The 17,805-nt window shown below is 43.3% G+C and overlaps 1 protein-coding gene across 1 annotated transcript in view; it reads left to right on the plus strand.

Annotated features, from left to right (window-relative positions):
* Positions 1-4,590: 4,590 nt before the first annotated feature.
* The window catches only part of LOC126109787 (synaptic vesicle glycoprotein 2A-like), a 164,085-nt gene continuing 150,870 nt past the window's right edge, over positions 4,591-17,805 (plus strand). The window contains exon 1 of the mRNA XM_049914845.1: positions 4,591-4,649. Within this exon, the coding sequence (XP_049770802.1) occupies positions 4,640-4,649 (10 nt within the window). The 5' untranslated portion in view covers positions 4,591-4,639. The remainder of the gene's footprint in view (positions 4,650-17,805) is intronic.

A 17,805-nucleotide genomic window follows, 5' to 3' on the forward strand; every position in this document is an offset into this window, starting at 1 on the left:
ATGAAAGTGCCACTAAAGCGATGTTGCTAAACACGGTTTTCCGACCACCACAGAAGACGGCTGAGTATTCCAGAATTAGAATCACGAGCTCCTGGCAACATAACTTAGAAGTAGACACGCTCGGTGCAGAGAAGTAGCAAAAACCACTTGAAGTCAAGTCCTCCTCTCCAGATTATGTATCAATTACCTTACTTTGATAGTCGCTCGATGAAAGATCTGTACTAAAGACTGGAAAGTTGCATAAATCACACCAATAGTCAAGAAAGAAAGTAAGAGTAATTCAATGAATTATAGATCCATGCCACTGACGTCGATTTGCAGTAGGATTTTGCAGCATGTACTGCGTCCCGTCATTGCGAATTACCCGAGGCAAAATATCTGTTGACAGACACTGAGCATAGATTCAGCAAATATCTTTCTTGTGGAACCCAACTAGTTCTTTATTCTCACGAAGTAACGAGTGCTATCGACAGGACACGTCATATCAATTGCATACTTTTAGATTTCCTGACTTCTTCTGACACCGCTCCTCACAAGTGATTTCTAATTAGTGCGCCTATGGAGTATCGTCTCAGTTGTGAGACTGGATTCGTGATTTCCTGTCATAAAGATCACAGTTTGGAATAACTGACGGAAAGTTACCGAGGAAAACAGAAGTGATATTTGGCGTTGCCCAAACAAAGTTTCATTGGCTCTGAATTATTCCTAATGTACAGCAATGATTTAGGAGACAATCTGAGCAGCCATCTTACATTCTTCGCAGATGATGCTGTCATTTACCGTCTAGTAAAGTCACCGGACTGTCAAAAACAATTGCAAAATGATTTAGACAAGATATCTGCATAGTGTGAAATGTAGCAGTTCACACTAAGTAATGAAAAGTTTGAGGCCATCCATGTGAGTACTAAAAGGAATCCGTTGAATTTCGCTTACACGATAAGTGACACAAATCTAAAGGCTCTTAATTCAGCTAAATACCTAGGGATAACACGAACAGCCTAAATCGTAACGTTCAGATAGATAGCATTGTGGGGAAAGCAAACCAAAGACTGCGTGTTATTGGCAGAACACTTAGATAATGCAATGGGTCTACTAAAGAGACTACCTACACTACGCTTGTACGTTCTTTTCTGGAGTATTGCTGCGCGGTGTGGAATTCGCATCAGATAGGATCGACGGAGGACATCTAAAATGTATATCGTGAAATAGGGGAGAGAGTGCCACGAATATGATACGTGAATTGGGGTAGCAGTCACTAAAACAAAAGCATTTTCCGTTGAGGCGAAATTTTTACGGAATTAAAAATCACCAGTTTTCTCTTCCGAATGCTAAAATAGTTTTTACATAGGGATAAATAAGCGTCGTAACAAAATAAGGCAAGAGTTCACGCGAAAAGATTTAAGTGTTCGTTTTTGTAGTGCGCTGTTCGAGAGTTGAACGGTAGAGAAATCGAATGAAAGTGATTGAACGAACCCTCTGCGAGGCACTTGAGTGAGAACTGCATACTACTCATGTAGATACTGATGTAAATGAATGTGGGACGGAGACGGCGTTGAAAACTGGCTCTGTATTTTCCTAGTGCCTTACCAGCGATGCAGTCTGCTATCGCCCTCACCTACAATGCATCCTATATCGTCATTCTATTCCAAAGGTGCACGAACTGTTAACAGTTAACTATTTGTACGAGTTCATTGATTCCAACTGTGAATCAGTGATTGTTTAAGTGATAGGATGCTACGTTGTAAATCTGCATTTAACAAGCTCTTTGCATTTGCCGTTATCAGTCACTTTTCTTTCCACATGGTAAAACTCGTGTCCCAGTTCGTAGTCTAATTCCCTACTGCCCTCTTTCCACTTTTATTAATGTTTCTCTTACCGGTATGCATGCGATAGCACGCGTTACGTACATAACATGTTCCAAAACGCCGCGCATAAAAACGGGATTTTCCGGTGCTAATACTTCGATTCCTATTGGTGATAAAAAGATAGGATGAAGTATTTTTGATAGCCCTGGGGGTAGCGACCATTTGTATAACCAGCATTAGGATCGTCTTAGTGTCACTAAGGTCAAAGTACAGGATCAAAGTACGAATATTACACTCTCCCTGCTGCTTAGGCAAGTGCAGCAAATAGTTTTTTTTATTATTTTTTTGCATTTGATGTGATGTACGGTGGGCTTGATGGGATTTATGGGGGCACCATTAATTAATGTTCGGTTCCTCAGAAAACCGCTCAGAAAGAGTTTCTTCACCACATTTTCGCCGTCACCAGAGGACGTAAACCTAGCCGAGAATGCCAAGACGGCTATGCACAGAAAATGGCTGGAAATTTTACGATATATTCCTAAGATGCCGATCTCGAACAACCTTTAAAATTTTCTTGATATCTTTATCTGTTTCGAAGGCATAGAGCTTCAAAGTTACCCTACTTGCACTCGTAAAATCCTGTGTGAGAAGAAATATAAATAATAAATAACCGTAACAAAGTGCTCGAATTTTAACGATACATTCTGTAGGCATTTAAGTAGAATAGCCATCTCTCAGTTTTTAAAAATTTGTGTTATCGAGAAACACCCGAAAAACTTGAATGTTTTCCTAAGACCCCTATTTCTAACAACCTTGAAAATTTTCTTCGTATCTTTATCCCTTTCCGAGATACAGAGGTTTTAAATTATACTATTTGTACAAGTAAAGTCCTGTGCGAGGCGAAAACGTAGTTCATAAAGTGACTTAGAAGGAGAAATATACTCTAAAGTGTCCATCTGGAAACCGCACCTTATAATACTGAAGGAAATCCAAAATTGGTTTGCACGGAAGACCCCATCTCAGGCGTAAGATTAGTTTTGCGTTATTTCAATTTCATATAAATAAATATCTAAAATTTGTTGACTAATACATGTCATTTCGTATTGGTTACAAGCCCTGCTACAGCAAGAAAAAGAAAGGAAGCAGCGGAAAACGCTAGTATAGGAGCAAATAAATAAATAAATAAATCAAAGTAAAAATAAAAATAAAAAAATGCGAATGTGTTCCTATTTATTTAAAAGACTGACTGAAAAGTGAGGTACGAACTGCCTCCATCTACCTTCCTCAAGACCTTTAAAAATTTTCCCGAAACTTTTAGCATTCGAAGACAGTGACGCCTTTTTTAACATGTAGCTCACCTGAAACTCTCACAAGCTCTGCAAACTGTAACTCGCTCATACCCACTAGTTCATTACTGTAAATCGCTCACACCCATCCTCTCCCAGTTGCCCTTTTTGACTCACTCATTCAGCCCAAGTGATTGTCATCATCATCATCTCTCTCTCTCTCTCTCTCTCTCTCTCTCTCTCTCTCTCTCTCTCTCTCTCACACACACACACACACACACACACTGCCACCTGTATCTCTTCATTCCTCCTCCTCTGACAGGAAATTTTTGCCCTCTTCACCTAGCACTGTTCTGTCACTGTCAACTTTTTTTCCACGGCAGCTGTGTCCTATATTTCTCTCACACCGCCGTTGTCTCCTTCGCTCTTTCTATACCAGAATCACTTTCCACTGTCTTTTAATATTTATTACTTTTCCGTCTGACACTGTCGCTGTCTTCTTCTCTCTCAGCATAAAAAAATTGCTGATGTGTTCGCACGCCAAAATGAATGTAGAATGATGGAGCTGGTACCCCACTTATCAGTAAGAGTCTTTTAAATAAACAGGAACATATTCCAGAATGAGATTTTTCACTCTGCAGCGGAGTGTGCGCTGATATGAAACTTCCTGGCAGATCAAAACTGTGTGCCGGACCGAGACTCGAACTCGGGACCTTTGCCTTTCGCGAGCAAGTGCTCTACCAACTGAGCTACCCAAGCACGACTCACGCCCTGTCCTCACAGCTGATCTGTCTGGAAACATCCCCCAGGCTGTGGCTAAGCCATGTCTCCGCAATAGCCCCATTCTTTCTGAAGTGCTAGTCTTGCTAGGTTCGCAGGTAGCTTCTGCGAAGTCTGGAAGGTAGGGGACGAGGTACTGGCGGAAGTTAAGCTGTGAGGACGGGGCGTGAGTCGTGCTTGGGTAGCTGAGTTGGTAGAGCACTTGCCCGCGAAAGGCAAAGGTTCCGAGATCGAGTCTCGGTCCGGCACACAGTTTTAATCTACCAGGAAGTTTCATATCAGCGCATACTCCGCTGGAGAGTGAAATTCTCATTCTGGAAACATCCCCCAGGCTGTGGCTAAGCCATGTCTCCGCAATATCCGTTCTTTCAAGAGTGTTAGTCCTGCAAGGTTTGCAGGAGAGCTTCTGCGAAGTTTGGAAGGTAGGAGACGAGGTACTGGCGGGATCTGCCTGGAAGTTTCAGGGACATAATCGCTCCCATAGGAGCATCTCTTTGCTGGTAACCACTTCCCAACACAATGTCCACTAAAAACGTATTAGTGTGTATACGTGATTTGTTGACATTATGAAAGGCGTGCAGTGTGTTGCACGAAAGACGCGGACGCCCCGCGCAGTTCGCCGGCGATCAGCGAGCCGCGCGCCTGCTCGCTCTCCGCCGTGTCCTGATAACGCGGCTGGCTTCTGATCTGCGTTCGCAACGCCGTCCCTCGCCTCGGCTGGGCTGGAACAGCTCTCACACACACAACGGCGGGAGGCGGCGGCCCATCATGGCTCCCGGTGAGTACCACGCGCTTACTGCGCAGCTGTGAGCCGTCCTAGAGGCGGGTGCGCTAGCGGGCGCCGCTGCGGCGTTCCTGCAGTGTTTGTGCATCACTAATGGGGCTTGCGTACACCAAAGATTTCCAGTGTCTCCAGGAACATCCGTATCTGTGACCGAACTCGAGTTTTTCAAATTTTGAGTAGTTTCCTATCGGTGGACACCGATGCTTTAAGAGGTATGAGCACTTGTTCAGCTTGGCTACTGTGAAATGCATCTCTTCTGCTGTAAGCTCTTTGCAGTTACCCACGACCTACAGAACGCAGTAAACAGCTGGTGACGTGTTACTCCGTTACTGTGAAAACACACACACACACACACACACACACACACACACACACACACACTGTACATTCAGTCTAGGTTTCTCTGTAACCTCCAGTTATCAACGTAGTGTATTTGATTGTTTGCCAGATAACTGCAGCAATGGCTCGTTATTTTTTTTAAATGTAACTTCTTCTTTTACTCCAGGGTTAGGCCTAAGGCCTATTCAGGTCTCACCATCTCATCCTTGATATTCCCACAGTTCTCGTGCCTCACGATTTTATAATCAGCTGCTAGTTAAAGAAGTCTTTGTGGTGACATACGAAGTACGCGTTCTCTTCGTTTTTGTTTGTACTGGATTGCCTTTTCCGTTTTTGGCTGGACTGCTAATTCTTCGTTTCTAATGTTGTCTTCCCTCGCGCTTCTTGTTGCCGCAATTCTTTCTCTCTCACCGTGCAACGTTCTGCACCATATAATAAAGTAGCAATTGCACATGACTGCATAAAATTTGAGTTGTGTTGTTCTCCTAGATTAATCCTTCAGTGTTCTCCTTATTGTGCCACATACAGCCTGGGAAGTATTATTTTACTTCTGTATATTTCTATCTTGTTCATACGAAATGTCACATTCTATATACTTGAAACGGAGTGCCAGCCGGCCGAAGTGGCCGAGCGGTTCTAGGCGCTGCAGTCTGGAACCGCGCGACCGCTACGGTCGCATGTTCGAATCCTGCCTCGGGCATGGATGTGTGTGATGTCCTTAGGTTAGTTAGGTTTAAGTAGTTTTAAGTTGTAGGGGACTGATGACCTCAGAAGTTAAGTCCCATAGTGCTCAGAGCCATTTGAACGGAGTGCCATTTTTACTAGTTTATTACTGATGACTGTTTTTGTTCGTACTCGATGAATATCTCAAATGCCATGCTTTTAGTTTTATTTATAGCAGAGGTTCCCAAACTTATTTTCTCGTAGACCACTTTCAAAGTTTTACTGTTTTCTGTACACCCCTGCTCCTACATTTTCCGAAAAAAACTCCTAAAAAATGTCACATTCCAACCCTAAATTCGCAGTGGTAAAAATAAAAAGAAAAATAGCTCATTTTGTTGTATCCTGTTTATTAAAATAATACTTATGATTTTTTCTTAATATGATTAAAAATAAACATTGATAACTTACTAACCAACAATCAACAAAACATCGACAATCCACTCTAAAATGCAAATAAACAATTTAAAAAATAGTCATAATTGTAGTGAGACGAATGCAGTTGATGAATCGACAGCAAATTATCAATATTTGGCTTCAATTTTGTAAGGAATAACCTCAAAGCTCCCCTATCTGTGATATTCAATCCGCTCCTTTTTTTTTGTTAATAGGTTCGTTACGACACAAACTTTATTTGTCAAGATATGACGAGGGGAACGCTATCAAAAATTTTCTCCCAATTTCCCACAGCGCAGGATATTTTTCGGGTATTTCTGCCTGCACCCAAAGTGTTTGATAGCCTTTTTTTAAATTTCACCTTCAGCTCCCCTTGGTGCTAAGCTCAAGTAGATCCTCTTGAAATACCACATTCGCCACTTCCATTTCATCAAATCGATTTACGATCCATGGTGGTATTTCCGTCGTCAGAATATCCTCAAATCTTTTTTTCAAGTCATCATGCAGGGTAATTAACTGTGGAGCATAAGCGTGAATATCCTCATCAAGACATTATGCCTGCGACAAGTTTGGAAACTGGGAGAATTCGTTCCAACTAATATTTTTCTTCAAAAAAATTTCAATTTACCAACAAAAAAATGGTTCAAATGGCTCTGAGCACTATGGGACTCAACATCTGAGGTCATCAGACCCCTAGAACTTAGAACTGCTTAAACCTAACTAACCTAAGGATTCGAACCTGCGACCGTAGCGGTCGCGCGGTTCCAGACTGAAGAGCCTAGAAACGCTCGGTCACTCCGTCCGGCTCAATTTACCAAGAAAAGCCGAAAATACACCCTTTGTTTTTATCAAATTTTGGCTGTCCCCTTGTAAATGCAAATTAACGTCATTAAATTTGTTGAACAAATCTGTCAAGTACGTAAAGTCTGCTTTAAATTGCATCAGATATTCCTTTAAATCTGGATCTTTAGTTTCTAGAAATTCTAATCTGGATCTTTAGTTTCTAGAAATTCTATAACTGATTCGAAAAATGAGTAAAATCTTGATAAATATGCACCTTTCGACAACCAGCGTACTTCAGCATGTAAGAGCAATCGTTAGAAATCTTCATCGTTTTCGTCTCACAGTAGTGCAAATAAACGAATGCTTCTTATTTTGTTAACTGCGTTAATCACAAATTGAAGCGAATGGTGCGATTCATCACTCACTTTTCTCTACAAGGTCTTGCCGGTGGGTGACAGTGAATTGGAGGTAGTCCTGGTATCATTCTTTCAAGATGGCTTATAAACCCCCGGTATCACCCGAACATGGCAGGAGCTCCAGCTGCTGCCACCGAAATAATGTTTGTAAATGGAATCGACTTTTCCTTAAAATATCTCTCAGGACATTAAATACTGATTCGCCTTTAGTGTCCGTTTTTAAATTTTCGCGAATAGCAGCTCTTCATGGATTTCTTCGTCCATAACAATGCGAACATATTCCAATAATAATGCTTCATTATCAGGTAAAGTCGACTCGTCCAGTTGAATAGAAAAATTAGTTGTTTGCTGATAATTACACAAGAAGTTTTCAGTATGAGAGCTAATTTCATCAATACGTCTTTCTACAGTGTTGTTACTTAACGGAATTCTTTTCAGCACGTCAAATGAAGGTTTGTGCAGAACAGTTTTTAAAACCTCTTGAATAGCGGGTAAAATTAACTGTTCTCCGATGGTGTCAGTTTTCCAGATTTCGCTATAAGCAATGAGATACTGTAAGATGCCCGCAAGCATCGTTACTTTGAGATGTGGAAGCGAACATACTGTCCACGGTAGGTCTCAATTTTTCCTTCAGTGTTTGAAAGTATTTAAGATCTTTACCTATTTCATCAGGATGACACCTCCTTAAATGATCTTCGAGCTTCGATGGTTTCATAGAGCCATTGCTCAAAACTTGTTGCGTAGAAGATAGATGGGCAATCGTTTGTCTGCCTTTCGTGGAAGAAAACCAAATTTCAAATAATCAGCACTATATTGTCGACATTTCTTCTTAGATTCAGCCATTTTTCGCATCAGTTGTAAACCGTAAAGAAGAAAACGTTTGTCTTTAGTAATAATGAGACGATTTTAACAGGATATGGCTATTTTAATAGAATAGAGTTAATTATTGCAATGAAAAAACCAAAATACCAGCGGAAAAACTGTTTTTAATTATTAAAAGCAATAAACTGCTAAGACCCATTGTTTAATCGTCAAAGCTTTAGCAGCCACGAGATTAAATAGCCGGTTTTTAATTAATGACTAAAGAGAATATGTACCTAATTCACGAGACCAACTCCTCGTTTCATAAGCATAGATTCTGTTTATTAAGTGGACTATATTATTATTTATTTGTACTGTACTCAATAAGAGCAATGCATTATTGATTAGTAATGATTCTTATTGTTAATACAAACAATAAGACTGAGAAGCCTGAAAAACTATTTATTACAAATTTAGTATATCGCTAACAAATGGGAAGGTACTTACTTTTTTCGGCACTGGCAAACACTGACATCAATTCACTCGCACTTTCATTCTCAAAATTCCGGAAACACATGAGTAACGTTTTGTCCTTGGCATTCGTATTCATATTAGTAAAGGTTGCAAGCACAGCGCAAGTCGTATTTCGTCCCTTTGCACGCCTAAGCGAGCATTCCGAGCGAGCGAGCGAGCGCGCGGGTGGTACTTTGCAAGTCTCTACATGCGTTGTACTGAATATCGAATATGGTTGTTTTTACAAGTAGCAGTCGCTGACCTCCTTAAAATACACTAGGTACTCAAAAAAATTAAGGTGGTTAAAAATTCTCTTGGACCCCCACTTACAGTTTCTGAACCCCGTTTCCCCCCCCCAACGTGGACCCCCGTCTGGTCTCCCGTGGATCTCTGGGGGTCGACCTGGACCGCTTTGGGAACCACGTAGATAAGTCAGACTGTAGCCTAGCACTTATCTCATCTTATCTCATTTAGTTTATGTGATGCCTTCTGTAATTTATCTTCTCTGTGTTGTGTAAGAACTTGATCGTCTGCGAATAACACCACGTTAATATTTTTATTCCTCCTAATATCTACGCCGGATGGTGTTCTGTCACTTTTGTGTTTGCTGATCATGTCATCACTGAATAATGTTGGTGACAAGCTACACCCTTGTTTTACTCCTTCCAAGTGTTATCTCTTTACGCGTGTCAAGTATAATTTTGGCGTTAATAATACAGGCTTTTTGCAGCTTGGATCAGATGTTTAGGAAGTTCCTAGTTTTTTCCCGTTACTGCCCCTGCCTTGTCTGAATTTTGTCAAATGCTTTTTCATAATTAACTAATAATTGGTGAGTTTCCACATCTGCTTCACTGCAAAAACATCGTCTATGTATGATGTTCCCTTTCGGAAACCTGCTCGCTGCTTCATTAAAGTTACGTCTCAGATATATCACTGTCTTTCGTTTATTATTCTGCTGTAGATTTTCTAAACAATATTCAGTACAGTTATGCCCCTATAGTTAGATGTATTACTTGTTTCACCTTTCTTATATACGAAACTGACCTTTGCTAATTTCCATTCCTCCAGTATCTCAAATTTTACCCAACACATGTTAGAGAGATGTATCATTCTTAATTCGAAGATCATTCCTCCGTGTGTAAACAGTTCGATGTTTATTCCATGCAGTCCTACTGATTTTCGGTTTTTCATTTTTTTTAACGTGTCTTCAGTTCCGTCAGTTCAATGTAGTCTATCCTTTGTAGTTGTTCTTTTTTATTTGCTTCTTTGACTTCTGGATAGTACCATAACGTGTAATCCAGTCAGATGGTTGTATTATCTTTAGATTTACGGGATTTCTTTCTTCTTTGTTGGGGTATTTCATTGATTTGCATGCTATTTCTTGTCTCCCATGGATATCACGTTCAACTCCACTAACAAACGTGTGCACCACGAGCTAATCTTATTATCGCTTTTGCTTCATTTCTTTTCCGATTGTATTGCTCTTTAGCCTCTAATCCTTCGTGTTTACCGCTTATAGCTGACTGTGTCTCTTCGTTCCATATTTTTACACCCCGTTTCCGACTGGTTTCACCTAGCACTTCACTTTCTACCTGTCTTGTAGCGTTTCTTCTTCGTTTTATTTTATCGAGCAATTATGTGATTCTGTTCTGATACAGATTTTTTAAGTTCTGTCCTTGCATGTGATGTACCTTAAATATTTTGTTTAAACTGTTTCTGTCCTCAGTTCTATTTTTTAGTGTTGCTTTTTCCACCTGGACCATAGCCAGAATTTTGATTCTTCAAGGTAGTGGTCTGTATTCATATTTTTATCCCTGTTTACCTGAGTATCTATTATCCTTGGATTAGTTATTAAATGTAATATTTTTTATGAAGCAGCTAATGAAGGTAATGTAATTAGAGCAACAGTGTCCGAAAAAAATGTTACGGAGTTAACAACGTTCAAAATTTTAGGGGTGCATCCAACACGCTGTAAGTAATTGACGACCTCGGCTGTGAACAAAAGTAAGGGAGAAGTTGCTTCTTTTGAGAAATTGCACAGAAAAGTTTCAATAAAATCTCATAAATAAGATTTTAAGTTACATCGATTGTGATTCTTTTTAAGTCACATGAATGACTGCTTTGAAATATTTCTAGAGCAACGACACTATTTTTATTCTTAAGATACGTCGATGAGTACTGAATATTATAAAAACACAAACTGAGTGCAGTTAACATGGTTAGCATTGGCTTACCACACTCTATTTCTGTTTGTGTAAACGACACAGTGCTGTGAAACTTCACACAAAAAAACAAACTTAAGAAGTCCGCATTGTTTCGGTTTATGATACTAACCTCTGCAGTACCAATTTTTGCAATAATACAATAACCTCAGAAATTAATGTGTGATTCAGCACAATATAAAATTAATTTTATTGTCACCTCACTACAGCCCTCACTTAAACAATGGTAAGAGAGACAACAGTCTTCACATGCATAAATCATTACTCCCATTCATCTGATTAGCAACAACTTTTCAAATTCATTTGCGTTCAGGAACATATACACGATTTCTGTCTGAGTCGTAGTAAAGCAAATAATCATCGGAGTCGTACAAATCGTCCCTGATAATCATTTTCCTGACACGAACACCTTACGCGTTATTACTAGAGGCAGTCGTGTTCTTTGCACTTACCACCGTTTTCACGCACACCAGCTACAAAGTTGTCATTAGTGAGAACCTGTAATCAGAGCTGCAATTTTTCGGTTTATCGTGGAACTATCGACTACTAGGAAGAAACCACGTCGCGGTACTACGTAGAGTCAGTGTCGTCGTAACTGCCGCCTGCTTCACGTCTGCTGTGCAGCGAGCTACCTTAATTTAATTATTAACTGTATTTTTCTTACTTGTCACTTCTTCTTCCGTGTGTATTTGCTTTTAGGAAGCTTTAATTGTCCGGTGCTATTAATAGTGTTCCATAGATTTCGTGTTTGTTTTGAATACAGTCAGAGAGAGTCCCTTTAGTCAACCATAGTGCCAGTAGTGCTAGTGTTTGTTTTCAATACAGTCCAGAGACAGGTAGTGCTATTTTCATTGTTTTCTACAAGGAGTGGCTAGCAACCACAGTTTAGTGAATAAACAGCCGCCTTTAGTGAATTAGCAGTCTAGTTAAAGGTTGATTAACTCTCTTCAGTGAATTGATTTCTTAGGATGGATAGGATGTGTGACTGCTGTGTACGGACGCAGGAGGAGCTGGCCACTGTTCGCGAACAGCTGAGCGTGTTGATGGCCGCGGTCAGCCGTCTTCAGGCTGCTGCCTCTGAGTGTAGCGGCAGTGGGGAGTCTGGTGCGTCGCAAGGTACACCCCAGGTGTTACATGCTTCACCCACTGTCCCTGCTGCCGAGACATCTTCGTGGGTACCGGGCGCGGTTGGGCCACCCTCTCCCCAAGAAGAGTGGCGGGTTCAGCGGCGTTCGCGGGGCACGAGGCGGTCAATGTGGAGGCTGGCCGTGTGGCATCGCCCACTCTGCCTGTGAGTGGACATGTGGCTGCTCCTTCAGCAAGGTCCGAACAGGCACACGGGGGGAGGGGTTTATTAGTTATTGGGAGCTCCAACGTTAGGCGGGTGATGGAGCCCCTTAGGGAAATAGCGCGAAGGTCGGGGAAGAAGGCCAGTGTTCACTTTGTCTGCTTGCCGGGGGGTCTCATCCGAGATGTGGAGGAGGCCCTAGCGGCGGCGATAGAGAGCACTGGGTGCACCCGACTGCAAATTGTTGCTCATGTCGGCACCAATGACTCCTGCCGTCTGAGTTCAGAGGTCATCCTCAGTTCGTACAAGCGGTTGGCGGAATTGGTGAAGGCGGAAAGCCTCGCTCGCGGGGTGAAATCAGAGCTAACTATTTGCAGTATCGTTCCCAGAACCGATCGCGATCTTCTGGTTTGGAGCCGAGTGGAAGGCTTAAACCAGAGGCTCAGACGATTCTGCGGAGATCTGGGGTGCAAATTTCTCGACCTCCGCTATCGGGTGGAGAAATGTAGGGTCCCCCTGAATAGGTCAGGCGTGCACTACACGCCGGAAGCGGCTACAAGGGTAGCGGAGTACTTGTGGAGTGCACATGGGGGTTTTTTAGGTTAGAGAATCCCCTCCCTAGGCCCGACAAGACGCCTACTGAGATGCGGCAAGGTAGGAGTAGGTAAAATGCAACAGGGAATAACAATATTAATGTGCTAATAGTAAACTACAAGAGCGTCTACAGAAAGGTCCCAGAACTGCTCTCATTAATAAACGGTCACAACGCCCATATAGTACTAGGGACAGAAAGTTGGCTAAAACCAGACGTAAACAGTAATGAAATCCTAAACTCAGATTGGAATGTATACCGCAGAGACAGCCTAGACAGTGAAGGGGGAGGCGTGTTTATAGCGATAAGAAGTGCAATAGTATCGAAGGAAATTGACGGAGATCCGAAATGTGAACTGATTTGGGTGTAGGTCACGGTTAAAGCAGGCTCAGACATGGTAATTGGATGTCTCTATAGGCCCCCTGGCTCAGCAGCTGTTGTGGCTGAGCTCCTGAAGGATAATTTGGAAAATATTTCGAGTAGATTTCCCCACCATGTTATAGTTCTGGGTGGAGATTTTAATTTGCCGGATATAGACTGGGAGACTCAGACGTTCATAACGGGTGGCAGGGACAAAGAATCCAGTGACATTTTTTTAAGTGCTTTATCTGAAAACTACCTTGAGCAGTTAAACAGAGAACCGACCCGTGGCGATAACATATTAGACCTTCTGGTGACAAACAGACCCGAACTATTTGAAAAAGTTAACGCAGAACAGGGAATCAGCGATCATAAAGCGGTTACGGCATCGATGATTTCAGCCGTAAATAGGAATATTAAAAAGGGTAGGAAGATTTTTCTGTTTAGAAAAAGTGACAAAAAGCAGATTTCAGAGTACCTGACGGCTCAACACAAAAGTTTTGTCTCAAGTACAGATAGTGTTGAGGATCAGTGGACAAAGTTCAAAACCGTCGTACATAATGCGTTAAATGAGTGTGTGCCAAGCAAGATCGTAAGAGATGGAAAAGAGCCACAGTGGTACAACAACCGAGTTAGAAAACTGCTGCGGAAGTAAAGGGAACTTCACGGCAAACATAAACATAGCCAAAGCCTTGCAGACAAACAAAAATTACGCGAAGCGAAATGTAGTGTGAGGAGGGCTATGCGAGAGGCGTTCAATGAATTCGAAAGTAAAGTTCTATGTACTGACTTGGCAGAAAATCCTAAGAAATTTTGGTCTTATGTCAAAGCGGTAGGTGGATCAAAACAAAAAGGTCCAGACACTCTGTGACCGAGATGGTACTGAAACAGAGGATGACGGACTGAAGGCCGAAATACTAAATGTCTTTTTCTAAAGTTATTTCACAGAGGAATATTGCACTGTAGTTCCTTCTCTAGATTGTCGCACAGATGACAAAATGGTAGATATCGAAATAGACGACAGAGGGATAGAGAACAATTAAAATCGCTCAAAAGAGGAAAGGCCTCTGGACCTGATGGGATACCAGTTCAAATTTACACAGAGTACGCGAAGGAACTTGCCCCCCTTCTTGCAGCGGTGTACCGTAGGTCTCTAGAAGAGCGTAGCGTTCCAAAGGATTGGAAAAGGGCACAGGTCATCCCCGTTTTCAAGAAGGGACGTCGAACAGATGTGCAGAACTATAGACCTATATCTCTAACGTCGATCAGTTGTAGAATTTTGGAACACGTATTGTAATATAATGACTTTTCCTGAGACTAGAAATCTACTCTGTAGGAATCAGCATGGGTTTCGAAAAAGACGGTCATGTGAAACCCAGCTCGCGCTATTCGTCCACGAGACTCAGAGGGCCATAGACACGGGTTCACAGGTAGATGCCGTGTTTCTTGACTTCCGCAAGGCGTTCGATACAGTTCCCCACAGTCGTTTATTGAACAAAGTAAGAGCATATGGACTATCAGACCAATTGTGTGATTGGATTGAGGAGTTCCTAGATAACAGGACGCAGCGTGTTATTCTCAATGGAGAGAAGTCTTCCGAAGTAAGAGTGATTTCAGGTGTGCCGCAGGGGAGTGTCATAGGACCGTTGCTATTCACAATATACATAAATGACCTGGTAGATGACATCGGAAGTTCACTGAGGCTTTTTGCAGATGATGCTGTGGTGTATCGAGAGGTTGTACTGAAATGCAGGAGGATCTGCAGCGAATTGACGCATGGTGCAGGAAATGGCAATTGAATCTCAATGTAAACAAGTGTAATGTGCTGCGAATACACAGAAAGATAGATCCTTTATCATTTAGCTACAAAATAGCAGGTCAGCAACTGGAAGCAGTTAATACCATAAATTATCTGGGAGTACGCATTAGGAGTGATTTAAAATGGAATGATCATATAATGTTGATCGTCGGTAAAGCAGATGCCAGACAGATTCATTGGAAGAATCCTAAGGAAATGCAATCCGAAAACAAAGGAAGTAGGTTACAGTACGCTTGTTCGCCCACTGCTTGAATACTGCTCAGCAGTGTGGGATCCGTACCAGATAGGGTTGATTGAAGATATAGAGAAGATCCAACGGAGAGCAGCACGCTTCGTTACAGGATCATTTAGTAATCGCGAAAGCGTTACGGAGATGATGGATAAACTCCAGTGGAAGACTCTGCAGGAGAGACGCTCAGTAGCTCGGTACGGGCTTTTGTCAAAGTTTCGAGAACATACCTTCACCGAAGAGTCAAGCAGTATACTGCTCCCTCCTACGTATAGTGGGCATGCGGGAGGCCGGGTGGACGTACCGCCGAATTGCTCAACACGTGGGGCGTGAGGTCTCCACAGTACATCGATGTTGTCGCCAGTGGTCCGCGGAAGGTGCACGTGCCCGTCGACCTGGGACCGGACCGCAGCGACGCACGGATGCACGCCAAGACCGTAGGATCCTACGCAGTGCCGTAGGGGACCGCACCCCCACTTCCCAGCAAATTAGGGACACTGTTGCTCCTGGGGTATCGGCGAGGACCATTCGCAACCGTCTCCATGAAGCTGGGCTACGGTCCCGCACACCGTTAGGCCGTCTTCCGCTCACGCCCCAACATCGTGCAGCCCGCCTCCAGTGGTGTCGCGACAGGCGTGAATGGAGGGACGAATGGAGACGTGTCGTCTTCAGCGATGAGAGTCGCTTCTGCCTCGGTGCCAATGATGGTCGTATGCGTGTTTGGCGCCGTGCAGGTGAGCGCCACAATCAGGACTGCATACGACCGAGGCACACAGGGCCAACACCCGGCATCATGGTGTGGGGAGCGATCTCCTACACTGGCCGTACACCACTGGTGATCGTCGAGGGGGCACTGAATAGTGCACGGTACATCCAGACCGTCATCGAACCCATCGTTCTACCATTCCTAGACCGGCAAGGGAACTTGCTGTTCCAACAGGACAATGCACGTCCGCATGTATCCCGTGCCACCCAACGTGCTCTAGAAGGTGTAAGTCAACTACCCTGGCCAGCAAGATCTCTGGATCTGTCCCCCATTGAGCATGTTTGGGACTGGATGAAGCGTCGTCTCACGCGGTCTGCACGTCCAGCACGAACGCTGGTCCAACTGAGGCGCCAGGTGGAAATGGCATGGCAAGCCGTTCCACAGGACTACATCCAGCATCTCTACGATCGTCTCCATGGGAGAATAGCAGCCTGCATTTCTGCGAAAGGTGGATATACACTGTACTAGTGCCGACATTGTGCATGCTCTGTTGCCTGTGTCTATGTGCCTGTGGTTCTGTCAGTGTGATCATGTGATGTATCTGACCCCAGGAATGTGTCAATAAAGTTTCCCCTTCCTGGGACAATGAATTCACGGTGTTCTTATTTCAATTTCCAGGAGTGTATATCCGGTCTGCGACGGATATTGACGTGGAATAAAGCTTGCATACTCGTCCGTCGACTACGATGACATGATGATCGTGCTCGGTGAAGACCAACACGATGCCAGTGAAGCAGCCGTGAGATATCCTATTCTTACGTACTGAACAACGACTTCGACAAACAAGAATGTTGCGAGTAATAGACGAAAACCACCAAGAAGTGAGAATATGGAAGTGACAGTTTTAGCAGCAATACACCACTATCGTCATGTCGGCTTACGAGAAATCGCTGCAGTCTCTGCTATCAGCCTTTCATCTGTGTGGCAAAACGTACACGGTCACATGATTCACGCATACCACCCGTCGCTAGCGCTGGGAACGTGTCGCTCAGTGACTTAAGGAGCTTTACGCCTAGGTTACGAAAGTATTGCGATACCTCGTAGTACTGTGTCGGATCTTCTTTTGCCTTGCATAGGGCAACAACTCGACGTGGTGGGCAACGACTCGACGTGGTGGGCAACGACTCGACGTGGCATGGACTCAAAATGTCGTCGGAACTTCCCTCTAGAAATATTCAGCCGTTCGAAAGTGTTGCCGGTGGAGGATTTCGTACATTATGCCCCATGTCGCGTGATCTGGGTGGCCACGAATTCCAGTCTGTTCTTCAAATTTCGAATAGTTGTGGCCCAGTCACATGGTGCATTCCATAGTTGTTTGGGAACATGAAGTCGATGGATGCCTGCAGATGGTCTAGATTGGTTGAGCTGGAACAGAGGACCCAGTCTCTCCCATTGCTCACACCATTATGGAGCCAAAGGGGAGGGAGGGAAAGGGACCAAACTGCGAGGTCATCGGTCGCTTGTTCCAAGTAGAACAATTACCCAAGGGAAAGAAGAAAACAGAAGACGTACGGCACAATACAAGAAAAAGGAAGAACCAGAAGAGCGACAGAAGGACAACACACACTATAATGGACAAAACAGGACGAGAAAACCACAGAGAGGCTCAAGAAACAGGGAGAGGAGATTAAAAACAAGAAAGCAGATTACCATGGCTGGCTGACCGTAAGAATAACAAAAGAGGAGAAGCCAGCCACTCTGCAACACATTAAAAACTCCACCCTAAAGGCCCTAGGGTGGAGGACACAGAGGGACAAAGGACATGTTCTAAAACTCAGATCAAATGATAAAACCCACCCTGAGGAATAAAACGTAAAAATAAAGCTGCTGTTGTAGCATTGTCGCTTACACCGAAGGTAGGGTGCTGGGAAAGCTAAAAGTCGGCCGCAGAGCGGCTAAAAGTGGG

This window comes from Schistocerca cancellata, chromosome 12 (genome assembly GCF_023864275.1).
Source record: "Schistocerca cancellata isolate TAMUIC-IGC-003103 chromosome 12, iqSchCanc2.1, whole genome shotgun sequence".
Classification (NCBI taxonomy): Eukaryota; Metazoa; Arthropoda; class Insecta; order Orthoptera; family Acrididae; genus Schistocerca; species Schistocerca cancellata.